This window comes from Apteryx rowi, unplaced genomic scaffold, assembly GCF_003343035.1.
Source record: "Apteryx rowi isolate R43461 unplaced genomic scaffold, aptRow1 scaffold_118, whole genome shotgun sequence".
Classification (NCBI taxonomy): Eukaryota; Metazoa; Chordata; class Aves; order Apterygiformes; family Apterygidae; genus Apteryx; species Apteryx rowi.
The window spans coordinates 1,394,771-1,413,301 of NW_020447397.1; the positions used below are offsets into that span (position 1 = coordinate 1,394,771).

The 18,531-nt window shown below is 37.6% G+C and overlaps 1 protein-coding gene across 1 annotated transcript in view; it reads left to right on the forward strand.

The window, feature by feature from the left end:
* MTHFD1L (methylenetetrahydrofolate dehydrogenase (NADP+ dependent) 1 like) overlaps positions 1–18,531 on the forward strand; it is a 163,366-nt gene that overhangs the window by 14,734 nt on the left and 130,101 nt on the right. The window contains exons 8-11 of the mRNA XM_026083885.1: positions 3,270–3,381; positions 8,305–8,384; positions 9,138–9,235; positions 13,190–13,363. Of these exons, the coding sequence (XP_025939670.1) occupies positions 3,270–3,381; positions 8,305–8,384; positions 9,138–9,235; positions 13,190–13,363 (464 nt within the window). The remainder of the gene's footprint in view (positions 1–3,269; positions 3,382–8,304; positions 8,385–9,137; positions 9,236–13,189; positions 13,364–18,531) is intronic.

Here is an 18,531-nt window from a genome sequence, read left to right on the forward strand (position 1 = left end):
TATAAAATGAGTTTTTTCATCAACAGAGTTGTGAAAAAAACTTTGCAACTGCTTCCTGTTGCTCATCATCTCTATTACATTTTAACTAGCCTAACTTCAGACCTGGGAAACTGAGTGCATTTCAAAAACTAAATTATTTTTTTCTTTGATCATGTGTTTAAAAAAGGTTTTTGTAGCAGTCACTTTTAACTATGGGGAAATGAAATATTTATGCAGCCCTTATGGCAAAACAGGTCTTCAGTTATCTGGAATGTGCAGTTACTCTGTATCATTATCATTAAATGCTTGGCTTGAATATCGGTATTGTTGTTTTAACATTTGGTGTTCTGTCTTGGGAATGGGTGGTTCTTCTTAATCTGCTTCTACTTAAATCTTGTTGGAGAGAGTCAAATTTTGTTATGAGGTAAGGTTTCAGATTATTTATTGGCACAGCTCTTCCCAACTGAAAAAATATTTATCAGTGAGAATGCAGAATTCTCCGTGAGCATTAGCTTCCTTTGTCTTCCTCATGCTGCCCGTTGCCTTGTGGGTTGTTTGGTGTGACGCTGCTCGCTCCTTCCACTAGCTTGAGTGGTGGGATGCGGTGGTTTATCAACTTAACAATGCATAATTGGTTACCCTGTGGCTGCATGTTAGCGCCTGTCAGTATCTTCTCAGCCTGTTGGCTATGATTGCCTGTAGCATCTGGTTTGTATCAGATGCATCCTCTGTCTGGGAACTGTGCAGTACCTTTGCTAGGGAGGTTGCATGTGATGATTTCATAGGTCTTTTCCATCTCTAATGGCTGTGATTTATTTCTGATTTAGGAGGTAAGTCCTGCACATGCCCACATGCCTCCGAATGCTTGCCTTTTTTTTTTTTTTTTTTTTTAAGTGGTTTACAGGCAGTCAAAGGAATAGGTTATGGCAAAAGAAAAAAAAGGGTAGGGGGAATGTCTTGCAAGTGAAACCAAAATGCTCCAATGGAGATCATAAAAATATCAATCAAGGACTCTCAGCATTCTGTAAATAACTATTTTGCTTTCAGTAAACTCACTCTCAAAGTCAAACAAGTTTCTGGATATAATTAAAAAGAACCCTTTCACTGAAAAAATAAATGTTCTATAAAGTGTTTGTTATGTATACTTTATTGATTCTCCAATAATTATTTTAGTACTTGCAGGTAAAAATACTTGCTTATAGCAGGAGAGTGACAATTATATCTGTACCTTTTTCTTTTTTCCTCTATACTTTGTTTTTGGAAAACAACAGAGAAAGTATGGGGAAAGGCTCTGTGATCAGTATATCTTCATCCCAAAGGATACTGCTCTATGTCACATGGTACAAATTTTTTCCTGGGGGAAGTAGAACAAGGCAAAGATGAGAAGAAAGGTACAGCTGTTTTTTTCTGATATATTTATGGATACATGTGACTTTAGCCATCCAAAACGGTGTTAATGTTGGCTAGAAAAATGATTGTGTTAGGCTGTTAGGAACATTTTGCTATTTGTATGACTACAATTGGTAGTCATAGAGATGAGTATTTGGTCAGGTCAGTTGTTCTGGCATTATAGTTTCTTATGACAGAATTGATCCAATGTATGTTGGCTGAACATTTCTCGAAATTATTACTTGTTGCATATAGCTCTCAACTGGATCATGACTTTATGATGTTAAGCACTGTACAAAGTTATTTGTCTTTCTCCCAAAGGCTTTGCATGGGATGATATACCTGACTTTCAGTATATGAATTATAACTTTTAGAATATGAATCATTTTTTGTTATGGAAAAGTCTGGACTCACATAACTGAAGATAATCACTGGTTTTGTCTTTGTTTGCTGACACTGATGATTTGAGTGTGTTAATGGCAGTGGCTGCCTGCTGTTGCTGGGAAGGTGCGACTTCAGCAAAGTACTTTTGCTACGCAAGTCACTGCAGCATCTTGTTGTCCAAAGTTACTTGCAAATTCCTCAGTGTAATTTGATGTAACGGCCAAGCATTACTTATGTGACCTTCTAGGAGTGGCATCTAAGTTAGTGCTTGCACCAGACACAGGAGTTATATAATTTTAAGACTGAATGACTGTTTGCTGTGTACATTTGCAGGCAATCATAGGAGTGTTACAGGGACTTCTGACTGAAGGCTGAACCAGCTTGTAGCATTAGTCATTTGTCAAGCAAGCAGACTTTCTCCCACACTTTTGGCTTTGTTTCCACTTGTTGGTCTCCAAAGGAGGGTTAGACCATCCCTGTGTCCTCTAAGGAGAAGACGGAGCTTTCTTAGCTTTCTGCCATTTCCACCACAATTATATTGTTCTCCTCTCCTTGATGCTCAGCTGTGCCAAAAACTGCTATACTGATGGAATTTCTAGCTGTTGTTTCTTGGCAGGAATCTCAGGCAGGATTGCGTCAGAGCACCATTGGCCAAAAAAGAAGCTGGAATGCTTGTCAGTCACAAATCAATTCATAGAGAGGCTTGCAGAGTTTGTGACACTTCACATTTGTTTACATTTTTCAAAATATTTCCAAAATCACTGTATCTCTGGAATAATTTTTATGCTCAGGCTTAAGGTAGTGCTGTGCCTATATTTCCTTTTTTAGTGCATCTTTATATGTTTGCCTCTCATGAGAGCTTTCCCTTTTCTCCTGTTGATTCCAATAATTGTTGCAGAGCTCTGCTTGAGAGTAGGGAGGAAAGGAAGACACTTATGTCTTTGATTATGAGAATTTTTTTACTGATGGTTTTTGCCCAACATCTGCAAGGTTGAACTAAATCAGAGGCATTGAGTAGCAAGCATGAATTGACAAGGAAAAAAAATGCTTTAATTGGTATTCTTCAAAGGCATCAGTGTTTGCAGATCAGGTCATCTTGCATTCCAGTGAGTTGGCCTGGTTTTCTACTTTTGGATAATCTGACTGTACTCTTCATAATTATCTATTTACTGTCTTTCAACCCTTCTCTTTTTTAAGTTTCTCCAGATTACCCTGTTGGACAGTGCTTTGGACATGACAGGGCTTTTTCTTTGAAAATATGTAATCTCCATTAAATTTTATTGTGCTGACTGACCCCACTTGCCCAACTTCACGATTTGTTTTCCTGACTTAATTTCAGTGCAATTGTTCATAAATTGGGTCATCGGTTTAGATTTTTTTCTTTTGTCTGCAAATACTTACCTCAAAAGACCATTATTATACAAGTCTAATATAAATTGCATATTCATGAATGTACTTCTAATCTTAAAATGCTTTTTTTTTTATTTTTGGGGGGGGGTTTTTTTGGCTGTTGATAGCTTCATCATGCAGATGTGGTGGTAGTTGGCAGTACAAAACCTGAAGATATTCCAGTCAGCTGGATAAAACCTGGAACTGTTATTGTCARTTGTTCTCGTGACTTTCAATCAGGTAAGAGGAGCTAAAATTGAATAGTTCTTGCAAGTAATGTGTGATGAGTCTTTGAAGTAAGTGTATGACATGTTGGGGACAACAAAGTGTGATTTAAAAGCTACGTATTTGGGAGAGGGCCCTTTAAAGYGGGTGTTTGTGTACAAGGGATATATACATGTGTCTCTAATATATAAACAGGAAAAAGATGTCAGGTGAGGGAAGAAATGCTAGAATAGATTCATCATACCAGGATTATATTTAATAAGTGATGATCCTGTGAATTCTGAGAATTCAGAGGGAAGACTTTTGGGTCACCAGATACGCAATTATTTCAGCATGTTGTCTTGTGACTTCTGTGGCCTCACCTGGAGCATGGGGGAAAAGGAAGGAGGACAAAAATGTCGACTGTGACGTGCTGCAAAGCTGTGCTTAGAGAACTGTGCAGGATGGAAGAGAAAAATCGTGAAGCCAGGAACAGGCAGAGTGTCTTCTGTAGCAGCTACTCCTATGAAAAGAATCTTGGTTTTTTTCCCCCCATTAAACATAACTTAGCTTACAGTTTTGGGGGGAGGTATGTGTTCATTAATTTCTCAGCTGAAAAATGCTCAGTATTCTATTAGGGATAGAACTAAGAATGTTTCCCAGAATTTACTCTATTCCACTGCTAGCACTGTGTTTCCTATAAAATTCTTTAAACTGCTGTAAAGATCTTTAGATGTTTTCTAGATCTTTAATAGAATGTTGCATATGAATTTGGATGTTCAGTATCCTGATGGCATTATATTGTGAATGAGTAGGAAAATAAGGAAATATATAGGTAGTCTGATTGGTTAATGTGCTTTTCTAAATCTATCATACCTGTGCTTATTGACATCTAATGATATAAAACTGGGATAACGGGCATGAGGCCAAGGAAAACAAATTTTATGGTCCTGAGGACAAATTCAGCAGACAGTCTAAACAGAGCTAATRAAAGATCAGGCTTGTCCTAAAGCAGCTGCTGTTCCTGTGCAAAGTGTGGCAATAGGAGGAGATCTTTTCCTTCTCTTTCTTGATATCCTCTTGGTTTGAACACACACTGTGGATGTGGGAGATCTGGGTTAAATTTACTCCACTGTCCGAAGGCGTTTGGATGTTCGTCACCCATCTCCCAGAACAGTGCTCTGATCATAGCGGATATTCGAGGGACAGGTGCTGAGCCTTGTCCTTTGTTGATGCTGTGCAAGTTGGTTTAAAAAAAAAAAAAAAAAGATGCTTTGTTAAATCAAAAAGGGGTGGAGGGAAATTTTGACATAGTAATCTAGTAATTAGAAGAAACCATGTCTCTTTAGCGCCCGCATAGGGATCATTGGACATAACTGTTAAGTATCCTTGGAGCAGGAATTGGTGCGTAGGTCTCCTCAGCTGGCACCCAACCTGCTGGTATAACGTACTCTTTATATGAAGTAGGAATGAGGGGGAAAGGGGCGAAGAGGGGAGGAAATGGTGATACAGCAGTAGTGTCTAAAAGAAGGGAATGGCCCCTCCTCATTTTAATCCTTTTAAGCAGAAACCGCTCAGGTATCAGACTTGGAGGAGAGGGTGTGGGCCTGCGAACACAGGCTGGAGATGAGCTCTACCGTATAGTCTGAAGGAGCAGAGCTGACCTCTCCCAGCTCTGCATGCTGTCTGGTGAACAAAACACCTTCAGATACCTTGTTTTCTCCTTTCATTGCAGAGGGAGCCTGGGTCTTAACTTCAGGGACTTAAAAGTTATGCATTATGACTGCATGGCATGTCTCAAGTATCTTCAAGGCTCGGCTGCACTATAGATCTCAAGATCATAGTAGTGTTTCCCGTCCCTAAAAGAATGCTGTTAGGGCAATTGCATTCAAACATTGCAAGATGTTCCCATACCACAGCAACATTTGTCCTTAGGGCAGGAAATGGACTGGTAGTAACATTTGGCATGAGCCTATAGATTCCTCTCCATTTATCTAGTTGTGGCAGCGGGCTGTGTGTTAAGTATAGCGATTCTTTTGAAAGGCAGCATGAGATTTTAACAAGATAGTGTAAATAGGAACTTATCTACCAAATGTTGTCTCTCTTTATGCTTCTGCTTTTGAGTTTGTCAGAATCTTGGAGAAACTCTGAAAGAATAGCAGAAGCACATTTTAGCAGCTTTAAGAATTGTTGGCCTGAAGACATACTAGAGAGGTACATGAAACACAGGTATCTATTTGACAGGAAGAATGCACTTAGTTTAATTGCAAGATATTTATTAAAAGCCCATTGTGGAACAATTATGACCTTGGAGAAARCAGTCTTCTAAGTGATTCTTCACTTTCAATACACAGTGAAATCTGTTTGGCTGAGGTGCTCTGAAAATTTTCTGGGTTTTCTCAATGTCCAGCTTAACATCTGTAGGGTCACAGGAGTTAAATGAAGCCTGAAGGCAAGAATGGCCATGAAATGTCTTCTATTCTTGCTATCTGGTGACTAGATTTCTGTCTCATGTAGGTATGCATGCGGCCTAACACACATGTATGTTTTAAAAGCACTCAGAGTTTGCAAAGACGTAGTTATATTGGGCAGCTGTAGTGATCTAAGCCAGGAAAGTAGAACTAAAATTGCTTGCTCTACTGTGACAGAATTCTTTTTCAAAGTTGTTGGGGGGTTTTTTGTTTTTCTTTTTTTTAATGTTCATACAATTTCTATCAATGCAACACCTTGTTCTGCTGTAGTAATGATTTTGGAATCAAGTGRGTGGCGGTAGCCTCTTACAGCAAAACGCTTTATATGTAAATCTGTAGAAATTAGGAACACGTTTCTGAACAAAACTTAAGGATGCCAAAACTATTTGGAATTTGATGTCAGGCTCCTCCTAGGTCACTTGAAAGTTCCAGCCCATACTGTGTAAGTATCTTAGTGGGAAATTCAACCATTTCTCCACCGCTTCTCCACTGTGACCCTACCAGGCTGCCAACTTGCATGTGAGAGCAGCTCTTACCCATCTGCACAATAGGGTACAAATAGATGGGTGTAGGGGACTTTATTAGGGTGAATCAGAGGGGTACACACAACATCTGTGGTCCAGCTGATTTTCTGGCCTAAATCCAGCACCTAGAGAACTATTCTAGCCTGCAGCTGAAAAATTTATCCTAAGTGCGTTGTTGCAATCCTACAGTCATCTTACTAGCTCATGTGTGCATCAGTTTTACCTCTAGCTTCACCTTCACCCCTTGAAAAAGCCTGGTTAGTTGTCTTTGCGTAGTGAGTGTGTAGCATAGGCAAGCTGAGAGAAGTAGTTTATTGAAGGGAAATCTCCTTTCCAATATATATTTACACACAAGCTGTCTCTGCCCTGATAAAGAAGTCATTTTAAGCCAAATAACATAAAAAGTTGAAATGTTYCTGTAAAGCACAGCTGTCTGTAAGGGGATTTTAGCTTCATTCTTCTTACTTCATTTGTCCCTTTGGCAGCTATCCCAGTCTGGTCTCAAAGCAGCAATAGTCAACTTATGACTGTGATAGACTGTTATAACTTCCAGTAAAACTCTGTCTTTGAGTCTAAAACTCAGCATCTCCAGAAATTTTGTTTTAAACATAACAAGTGTTAATACAAGTAAGAAGGCCTTTTTGGATGCTTTCTTATTTTGAGTTTAATGTTAGGACTGTCATCTTACTCCTTGGTTAGCTTTGTCATTGAAGTACAGATGCCAACTGGCAATAATGTTTGAGAAAGGATTAAAAAGCAAATTGAACAAGGCTGAGCAAGTCTGCAAACAGGGTCTTTTGGTCTCTCAGTGATAGTTGTGAGCGTGGGTGAGAGTGGGTATTGCATGGCCCAGTGCTGTGCTGGCTCCTCTGCACTCTTCTGTCTGCAGCACTGATGATTCCAGCTGGTGATTTCCATGATCTTCCACTATGGGGACTTTCGTTAGGAGAGGTAATTATGCAAGATAATGTAAGTATTTTATGATGGGTACAGAAGGGACAACTAGAGTGAGAGTTCGGATAGGTTGGGATTTGCAGTACAGTTACCCTGAAGGGGGAAGGCTAAAGCTGTCAGTGCACAATCGTTATTTTTTATTAAACTTATGTCTGTGCCCTACAGAATAAGACTAAGGCCTTGATAGGCCCACAGAGACTAAGATGTGAATTTTATCTTGGAGAAATTGCATCTAGACAAAAGTTAATAAGCAACAACAGAAGAGCAAGCCAAAAGGAGGATTGCGGGAAGGAGACAAAATAATATATTTGGTTAGAGTAGCTAACGCATGATTATCACCTGACATGTTGCCACTAGAAACACTCACGTGTCGGTAAAACTGGAGTCATCGTAAATTGTATAGACTCTTAAGAATGTCTGCTTTTAATTTTAATGTCATACCAGTGAAGAGAACTTTTGCCACTCAAAGTTTTGCATATTTTGATTTCAAATTTTAAATCTCATTAGATAATAATAGTGTTTAATACTTTGTGATCTTTTTGTTGTTCTCACTCGCTGAAATAGGCATATGAAAAAGAAGACAGTCTTTATTGAGTTCATTTGGGTGTTCTGTTAAAAATATAGGTAGCTCTTCAAATCCTAGTACCTATCAGGCTTTTTTTATTCCTCTCTCTCTTTCTTTTTGTCCAAAAGCAATTATTTGGATCCTGCAATCAGTTTCTGTTGTTTCTTATTCTCTTTTCAAGTATGTGCATGCTTTGTCATTTGCAAGTGTATGTTTGCATCATATGGTTTAGGGCTTACAGTTGGTGTCTGATTTTCACACTATTTCCTTATCAATCTTCCTGGGTGATTTCTGTTTAAGTATAAAAGAAGCCATCTGTAATTTTGGCAGTGACATTAAGTTGCAAACCAGCATTCAGAATTTTGTTTGGGGATAGCTTTCAAATACACATGCTCCCACTCGCCAAAGCTTCTCGATTTCTTAGTGCAATGTTTTCATTTTACAGAGAAACACCACTGTGGTCAGCAAAATAACCATCCTGTTGAAAATGATGTTTGTTCTCTTGCGATAGCAATGCGAATGCAGGTTAGTATAACTTCAAACACTGTAAAATTTGGTGCTCTTTTTTAAGTTGTAGAAATTGCTTCTACAATTGGACTTTTTTTTTTTTTTTTTAGTTTTTGGTTTGCTCTTTTGAAAATCCTACCCACCTTCCATTTTAACAGCAACTCTGTAAGCAGTTAATTAGGATGACTAATGCCTGTTACATTTAGTTAGAGAAAGGTAAATTAAAAATCATATTTATCATAATTCTGATAATTATAGTAAAGCTTGCCAGAAGCACTTGTATCAATAAACTAATGTTACCTATTCTTGCAAGGCAATTAAGGAATAATTATACCTGTGTATGATTTTGTGTCATGATGGATAAAGGGTCCAAAAATGTGTTGTTTTATGTGGAGGCAACTTGTCTTTCAGAAAGCAAGAGAGAGAATGAGGCAGTCGGTGAACTTCCATTCTTTTTAATGTGTGAGAGAATAATAGTCATTCTCCATTTTACCCAAATAAAATTTCCAGTGCCTTATTCAAGATTTTTCTCTGCCATTTATATGTAAATAGTCTTGCCTCTTTTTGAAATCTGGATAAACAACACTACCGTAATAGTGCAATGGATGTTTTTCTTTCATCCTAAAACCGTGAAATTAAAAGACTTTTAAATTTGGGTTTTGTTAGCCATTCCCCTAAATGTTCTTGCAGTGCAGTTTTGGGATCATTTGAAATTAGTGTTCAGCATTTATGATGCAGCTGGTGTGTGCTGTCTTTCTTGTTTAAAAACAGAACATGGTAAAAAACATAGAGAGATGGATCCGAGCCCAGCAGTACAGGAAGTGGGACCTCCGTTGCTTGAAACTTCAGCCCCTCTCCCCAGTGCCCAGGTAATAAATGTTAAAAAAAAAAAAAAGTAGGTAGCCAAGTGTTTAAATGTGACAACGAATGTAAAAAATGTCTATGCCTGATTCTTTTTCATTTGCTTATGGGGACTACAGATTGTGCCGTTTTGTTGTATGCCTTACTGTGACCATGTTCTGGTGTTTCCTGTCAGTGTTTCTTTTTAGTATGTGCATTGGGGCCAAACTTTATTTGGTGAAGTCCTAAAACTGGAAGGTGAAGGCATTTCCATGAGGAAGGGAGGTGAAGCTTTGGGGAACAGCAACAGAAATACAAAATGTAGACTGTTCCTAATTGCTAAGGCCTTATGTAGGAAGATACTTATGGATGTATTTAAGGTCCAGTGATTTCAATGGCATTTGATCTTGTGTTTATTTTCTTCCCTCAGCAGAAGTGTTTACTTCTGAATTAGGCTTTCAGATTCCCGCGTATACTTGAAGAGCAGGAAGCGTGTTTATTCTCAGAAACAGAATCTTTTCAATCAGTTCCTTTCATTCACCGGCCAAGGCCCATGATCGGACCTCAGGGATCTAGGTCTGCGCTGTTACCACTGCCGACATCTCTGGCATTTAAAGCAGCCTGAGCTTGTTGCTGTGCTAAAGATGCTGCTCTCAGTTGTTATGGGCAATATAGAGGGAAAACAAGGATGTGAGTGAGGGGCTGGCAAGTAGGAAGGCTTTGAAATTTGTGTGTGGTTATTTGTATGTTTGCCTCTGAATTCCACTGCTGTGTTTAGGAAAGCAGTAATGAAGTGTGTTTTTCTTTTTAAGCACTTTGATTCAGTTTTCACCATCCCTTACTAACAATTTATTGGGTAGGGAGGCAATTTGTAATTTAAGTTGTCAAAAGAACAAGCATTTTCTATGGTGTAGGGGTGGGGTGGGATGGGRAGAAATTCTAGGGCTTTTTCTGGGCCAATATGTAACATTCCTAGACTTAAATCTTGGAAAAGATCTGTCCATAAATAATATAGTGAAGCAGTAGATTATAGCATGCATTGTGTGATGAGTGTGATGGAGAAAAAAAAATCTCCCCCCCAAAAATTCCCAACCCTCTATGGCATTGTATTGTGTGTTTAGTACGTAAATATTTATGTACTTAATATATAATAGTATGTAGTATAACCAGTAATAGGACTTTCATATATTTGATTACTCTAGCTCCATGTTTTTTTCCTTTTAAATGTAAAGTAGCTTATCTGATGGAAACTATACTGCAAGAAAATATAATCTTACAATACTACACAACTTTATATGGAAACAGATTTTTTTTCATTTAAAATGAGGGAAAGCTGCTTAAGCACTATAACTAGGAGCATCAGCTTTTTGATTTCTGTGAGCTCTGGGTGTTAATTTGGGTCATTTCCAAACATATTGGAAATGAACTGAGGATTTTCTTATAAATACACAGTAATAAAATTCCAGCACACACAAAAAGTCCGCATGAATTTTTGTTTTAATGATTCTTGTTCAGGCAAAAGAACCGGTGTTGTGCTTTTTCAGCTTAATATTAAATTACATAATTTATTAAATAAATCTAATATTTCCAATATATACAATATTTTATTTGTCAAACTAAAACATTTAGGTACAAATGTAGACTTCTAAATGTTAGTTAATATCAAACCTGTAATTTCATATTTTTTTAGAAAATACTTTTTACCTGAAATAATTGACTAGACATAAACATTTTGTGTACATTGTTTAGCTCCATTAGTATTTAAGGCATAGATGTCAATTCATTGCCAAATTACACCTTTCATCAACTTGTTAAATGATGGTCTCACTCTGTAGTATTTGGAAATAGGGACAGACTACAACTAACTTAATTTCATATGTCATTATGTAATCTGTTGTTAAAGGGTTTCTGTTCTGTTAAAAATATATTTGCCTTGAAGGCTCATAAGGGACCTTCAAGTGAAGAAATGATGGCAGCAATGGGTCTTACCAAGGGAGAACTGTAACATCCACTGTCAATTTTATTTAACTCCTAAAAATGTTTGTAATTGATCTAGAAATTCTTTACCCTTTAATTTATTCATAAATGCACAACTAGGTCAGTGTTGCTTGTTCCACTTTTTGCCAGTAGTGGTGTGTGCAGGATGGAAAAAGCACAATAGTTTTCTTCAGAAGGAAACTCTGCGAGGGAGTCGGTTATGGTGGGAGAGGCGAGGGGAAAAGGACTCCCACTTACTGCAGAGAGTCTTGAGAGTCTGTCCTGAGATTTGAATTAATAGCAACTATCTTTTATTAAACAGATTGATACGGTTGGTAGGGGGCAGGGAAAAAGGCAGACAAACTTTCTGGCATTCGAAGCTGTCCCCCCAGCAATGTATCAATTGTTTTAATAAGAGATTAGGTCACTCTACAGATTTTGCCTTGCTTAAGTCCTAATGCGACCACACTGTCAGCATTTTATCAGTATTTTTCTAGGACTTGAGTTGTTTTTATAGACAGAGTTCTGGATAAAAACTTTAAATAGCTTAAATATTCTTTCTCGTGAGATGTTTGTAAGGCACTGCATCTTGTGTTCTTGATACATTTTTGTGCCTAGTTGTGTTTGAAGTAATGCATAAGAAAACTGAAACTATATCCTTTTATGCAAGAGGATGTGATTAGTACATCTTTGAAAGCAATCAGATTCCAGATCAGTAGAAGTAAACGCAACCAAATAGTCTGCAGCCCAGCTTTTGTAGTATCAAGGTTCAGTAGCTTCTTGCCCTGTAGTGCTGGGTTTTGCCAATGTTTGGATGGATGATGTCTGGGGTTCACTTAGCTGCTGCAGGGTGTGTGAGTGGGATATTTGAGAAGTACCTTGTGAATTAGAATTGAGTAATGGTCCAGTTTAGCATATCTTCAAAGAATTGCAAGCAATTAAATTGGCACAACCTGATCATTTGCTGGTGGATGCAAAACAGCTCAAGTTAACACCTGGAGTTGATATTTGGCAGTAGTTGTGCATTCATCTGTAGATATTCGAGGTCTTGCAGACTCTGAAAAAGTTCAGGGCGTTAGCTTTGATGCCATTGCCAGATTCTGTCTTAAAAATATTGTAACCAACTGAAACTGCAGGAAGAAGTTTAGCCTGGATAGGCTGAAAGTAATTAATCTCTCGGTAATTTTTTTAACCTGTTTTTTGGTGGTGTGAGCAGTTCAAAGCGAAAGGAGGTGACTCCTCACATCCTGTGTGGCTGAGCCACGCAACTGACTGCTGTGGGATCTTGTTGTTGCTCAGAGCTTCCGTGGGCAATGTGCTTGCTCCATGCTTTTGCTCTTGCATAGGCTTCCACTTTCAGTCATCTTTGAAAAGAGYTTATAAGCTAGATGGACTTTTGGCCCGAGCCCTGTGTGTTAAACTCCTGCTGTGTGGCCACTTTCAATTTAGCTATGATTCAGAAGAGCATGAATGCTCAAATGCTTTGCTTGTTTCCTCTTATTGCCTCTTGGGGGAGTAGGGAGGCTCAGCTTGCTTTGCTGCATCCTCTGATGAAAGGCGCTACATATGCAAGTATCATGTTTAGCTAATTTGTTTATGCGAGTGTTGGCCAAGGAATGTATGTGCTTTTTAGTAAAGTGCATGTGCTGAAATATACTGGGAGAGAGGAGAAGAAAAACAAAACCAGAAAGATCCGTTCCAGCGGGACATGCTTGAACATCGAACAGACATGTCTCTAGCTTGATATGAAAGAATTACATAATATTTGGAATCTGATTAAACAAGAGAACTCCATGAAATTATAACAATTAACAAACATTGCATGTGATTTTCAATATTATATTAGGTGTTAGCTAATATTTAGACTTGGTTAATAAAATGTGAGAGAGGATTGAAAACTGATTACAATAACCCCATTGTTGGAGTGTTTGCTGTTGTTTTGTGCTTTGTCGTTGACCACCTAAGCTGAGAGAAATCTCCTGGCTCCTATTTGTTTTCTTTTCCAGTGATATTGAGATTTCCCGAGCTCAGAGTCCAAAAGCTGTTGATGTACTTGCCAAGGAGATAGGATTGCTTACAGATGAAATTGAAATCTATGGCCAAACCAAAGCCAAAGTACGTTTGTCCCTCCTGGAAAGGTTAAAGGATCAACCAGATGGAAAATATGTTCTAGTTGCTGGGTAAGAATGTGCAGTAATGTGATTAATGTACACCCTTTCCACTCATAGTAATATAAACATGCAATTTGTATCTTCTTAATGTCCTACACAAGTAAGACCCCTGCATATTTTGTGCTGTATGTCGCTCTGTTCTCAAAGCAGGCAGTTTTTGACATTGTTTCTGAAGTAACACAACCTGTCTTCCAAAGCAAGTGTTATTACGGAAGTAACTTTTGTAGAAGGTAGTTTGTTCTAAGCCTCTTAAATGTTGTATTTAGCTGTGTGGCATTTTTCTATTGTTTTATCAGAATTTAAAATGTTTAACTTGAATATTTAAGTCTGTGTGCATGGTGGCTGTTTATAAACAAACCTTAACAGAAGCTGCATGATAATCTGTTGATATTAATAATAAATACTTTTTTTTATTGAAGAACAAATTACATAGTTAAGTAAGTCATGTTTTTTCTCTGAAATGTAGACATGTCTCCAGGCAGGCTTATCCTGCTCTCTGTTCCCACGATTATAGAAAATGCTATGCTCGACAAGAATTATGTGCTGTGCTTCTGAATAGCAGTTTTTTCTGCGCTCGGTGACACAATTGTTTTTTAATTTATCTGGTTTGTAAAGTGGAAATTTCTTATTGTGAACAGATATGTGAAAGTTTTCATTAATATTTTAATTGCAATGTGTGCTTTACATTCCAAAATAATCTATATAGTTGTTTCCTTGTAAATAGAATCAGTCAAGTTTAAAACATAGTTTTAGACTTATCCAAAGGGAGAAGGCCTTTCTTAACTGTCTTGATCTACCAATTCCTCAGTCAGATAGGGTTTTGCAAACTGCTTGTTTTAGTACCTTCATGTGGGGAAAACCTGGATTTCTGTCATCATCTGAGATGGAGATATTGCAGACTGAGACACCTCAGTTAGTACTTGGCTAGCAGATGTTAGTTATGAAGCTGAGGCAGGCAAGTTGTGAAGCTGTCTTCAAAGCTATGCTGTAGAATTATGATGTGTAAAGATATTCCTGTAGGAATGTGGAACAGTTGTTTAGGAGAAGAAAATAACAGTCCATTCAGCTTGGTTTCCTTCAGTAAGGTTTTATTTTGTATTTTCTTTGTTTAGAGAAAGGAAAGTAGATTCAGCATTTGATAGAGTTTGAGGAAGAAAGCTGCTACCATGTATTTTCAGGCTCATGTTGTCAACTACATCAGTTAGGCACGGTGTAGGCTGTCCCTAGCAGGCTTGTAGGGTTCTCTAGCAGCAGAGTCTCACATAAGCAGAGACTATTTAAAGATATCAGGAGATGGGGGATAGCATAATGCAAGACTGCATTCAGATGAATTTTACTTTTGCTGGTTTATAAGCACCAGTTTTTCTGTTTTTTTCACACTTTTTCATGTCTCCCAGTCTTCTCTTTCAAGGGCAGTATCTCATGAAGTTCTCTGCTGCTTTGTGGGCACAGAGACAGAAATGTATATATGTGCGGAAGAAAGGGCAAAATTTTGACTAGCAAGGTGAACAACTGGGAACAAATAGAAAATTGTGTCTTCGTAAGTTTACATGCTGAGTATAAAGAGTGAATAATGTTTCAGAAACAAATAGCTGGTTTTGGTACCAGTATAATTTTATTATGAAACACGTTGCTACTTGTAACTTCTCTGAAGTCACTGCATCTCACGCAGTGAGTCCAGTACCAGTCTGCCACATAAGGGTTAGCATGGAGGGCTTGGGCAAGATGGCTACAACACTGGGATCTTTCTCTTCTGAGAGGGTTCAAAGACTGACCTTGAAGTATTATATATACTTAAAAAATTGGAAAAAAAAGAAAATATTGGGGAAAAAAAAGAAACTTCAAGGCTTATGCTTTTACTTCTGGGTACTCGATCTGATGTGAATATTAATTAATTTTCCTAAGCAAAGTTAACAGTGAGTGTGCATGTGTGTATTCTGTAAGTTGCAGGATCTCCATCATCTGTCCATGATGCAGACGGCAATATTTGTGCCTAAAATTCCACAATCAAGTGTAACTATTTCATAATGTGTTGGAATTATGAATATTTGGTGCAAATTCTCATCTTCTGGTTTACTTCTGGTGCGCTAGAGATTCCCTAGCTGTTTTTCTGAATAGCAAAAAGGAACCAGTATGTACCTTTATATATCTAAGGATAGCTGCGTTTATGACTTTTTAAAAAGTTGCTACTAATTGGGAAGTCTTTCCAAATGCACCCGAGTACAGCTTCTGAATGTACCCAAATACAGCTAAATGCCTTATCTAATACATGCTTTGTATGTGGAAAAATTACAATTTGATTAACAAATAATGTCGCTCAAAAAYAGTCACACAAATGAAGACTTAGTTTCTTCAAACTTTTCCACTTTATTCTGTGTGGAAGAGCTTGTTTTTCTACTCTTTTCTTGCTCCCTTTTTTCTTTTTTTTGTCTTTCACTTATTAGATTGCTTCTGTCAAGACACCTTGGGGTCAGACCCAGAAGTTACCGTGAAGCAATTAGTTCTTGTGCATCGGTTGCCTGTGTACATGCTCTTAATATGTTAAAATTATATTGAAGGATATGTTATCTCAAACTGCCTCCCATTCACTGCAAGCTAAGAGTATGCAAATGAACAATTCCTGTGTATGACATAGTAACTAAGTTTAGTACACTGGGTTAACTTAATCATGTGTTTAAGCATCTAGATAGCATAGTGGGAAACACAGTATGAAACCTACATCTAAAATTTGCTAGACTTTTTGTATCTTCCATTATTTTGAATTTAGATGTTCCAGTGCTCTGGCTTTTATCACTTAGTTTAGGTAACTTCTTCACTTCAAAAATGCAAGAAGATAAATGAAGTAAAGCCTGAGGAATATTAGAATCTGGAAAAATTATGAAATTTAATGCTTTGTTTTTGTACAATTGTGTTGCTTTTTAAATGCTAGAAAACTTAACATAATACTTCTTTCCTAACAGTAATAGATTGTTCTGTGATGAACTAAAGAGTAGAACCAAGATATTATTATGTATTTAAACTATTTTGGCAAGATAAAAATGCACAGTAATAGATACTAGTCTAATGCTTGCACAGGCTGTATGATGGTTAATGTCTTATTTTAGGGATGAAATTTTCAGATTTTGAATTACTTCTGTTGGCTAAGTGTTGGATTGTATTTGTGTTCACTGTATTTATTGACCCTTGAAGTGCTTAAATGAAAAAAAAAAGGGCAGACAAAAGAAGAGGGAGATTATAAGGAGGAATGAATGGAAAAAATACCATTTTGTTGATGCCCTGAAACTTCTGACAGTTCAAAACAAAGTCTTCACTGAGACAGTTTGTCATGTATTCATTATATAGCTGTATAGCTACTCGCTGGAATTATATTGGTTGGATCTTTATCACCCTTTAACAGTTTGTAGTTGTGGGTTCTTTAGTCTACTACTGGCTTTGTTCAGTCATTTTAGTTTAATAGTGATCACTGTGCTTTCATATCCAGAAGTTCAGGGTGCCTTTTTGAGGATGCCACTGCAACATTGTCATAACCTGACCTAGGTGAGGACTCGTGACAAAATGGAAAGATGCAGCACTTTTGTGCTCAGAAATAAATTTCAGGCAGTTGTAGTCTTGAAAGAAGGATGTATCTAGGTGAGGTTGTCATTTATGAGAACTCTGTTTCTCACTTTCTCAATGGCAAGACTTTGCAGGTTTATGTGCGGATCGCAGGAATGATGAACTCCCTACAGTCTTCAAAATTTGCCAGTACTGACAAGTTAAATACAGGAAACTGAAGGAAAAGAACAGTCAAATAAGCACTACAGTACTTGCTGGATTCATTACAACTGCAGTAACTGCAAGGAGGTTACAGCTGGTGCAGTGTATCATCTCACTGCTTGTTTATTTTTTCTTTGTCAGACCTCATGTAGCTTTCCCACAGAAATAACTCCACTGTAAGCTCGTGTGATGTATAACAAACAAAAAGTCTGCATATTCTTATCTTTGTTTTTGATATATATAAAGAGAGAAGTCTTTCCCATGTTATGGAAAACTTACTTCGCCAAGGAGCTAGTAACTGCTTGGTAGGTGGCAAAATAAGTTTTAAGAAGGAAAATGATTGTGGGATTTCTGTGTTTAGATTGAAAACATATTAAAGAAATTTGAGGAAGAATGCAAATGTGTGTAAAGTCTCTTGAAGTTCAGTAAAATTTAATGTATTTAAAAGTGTTTTTTTTCTAGATTTGCATAAGATCAGAACACAGCATTGCATACCTATCTAAAAATGCACAACTGAGCTAAAGTTAGCCATTGGCAGCTGTAATTTTATATTTACATGAGCTAACGACAGAAGTTGCAAGTGTGTATGCTCAGTAGTATAGCTAGCAAAAAAAGTGTAGCCAATAACATCTAAATGTCTACACAAAAGCTTAGATGGATTATTTTATGTATAAAAACTGATCAAAGTAGGCCGGGTGCAAAAGGGAAGGAATTTAAAGTAAGCTTTACTAAAGAAATTATTAGAATAGAAACTTGCTTTAATTTTGGTGCTTTTTTTGACTTATATTTAAAACGGACACTCCAGTAACTGCATAGTTTTTAAGGTTTATCCTGTAATCTCCAGGCCACTGCTGAACCTCTCAGAATAGGGCTGTCCTARCAAGTCTTCTCAAGTTAGATGAGAATTTAGGGTTAGGTAAATGAATTGTCCAGATGAATCTGGCTTTGCTGAATAGTGTGATGTTTTGTTGGTTGTGAGTTAGGTGGAAAGAGACAAAAAAGTCAGGTTGCTGTTCCAGGCTTTGCAGGGGGTTGTGCCTATTCCTACCTACTACAGTGGACAAGTTTTCATAGGAAAGTGCTTCGCCCGAGTGCTGTAGAGCATTAATGGAGGTTTGATTCTTGGTTTTCTTCCTCCGTCACAGCTGCCTTTTAGATATTTTGAGCCTCTAGATATTCATCTGAGTAACTCTACTTCCAAGAGAGCTAAGGATCACAGGACTTCTCAGAAGGGAGGAAACAGGTTAAAATGAACAATCTGAGGAATACCTTGAAAATGTAGATGTTTAAAGCCAGGGGGATTTGTGTAAGTCAGGGTTCAGCCTAACCTGACATGCACCCTCACTGTCACAAACCATTATGTGCTTGCATGAGTTCACTGGTGAAAATACTCTTGCTTTAGTGCATTTTTACCCCTGCTT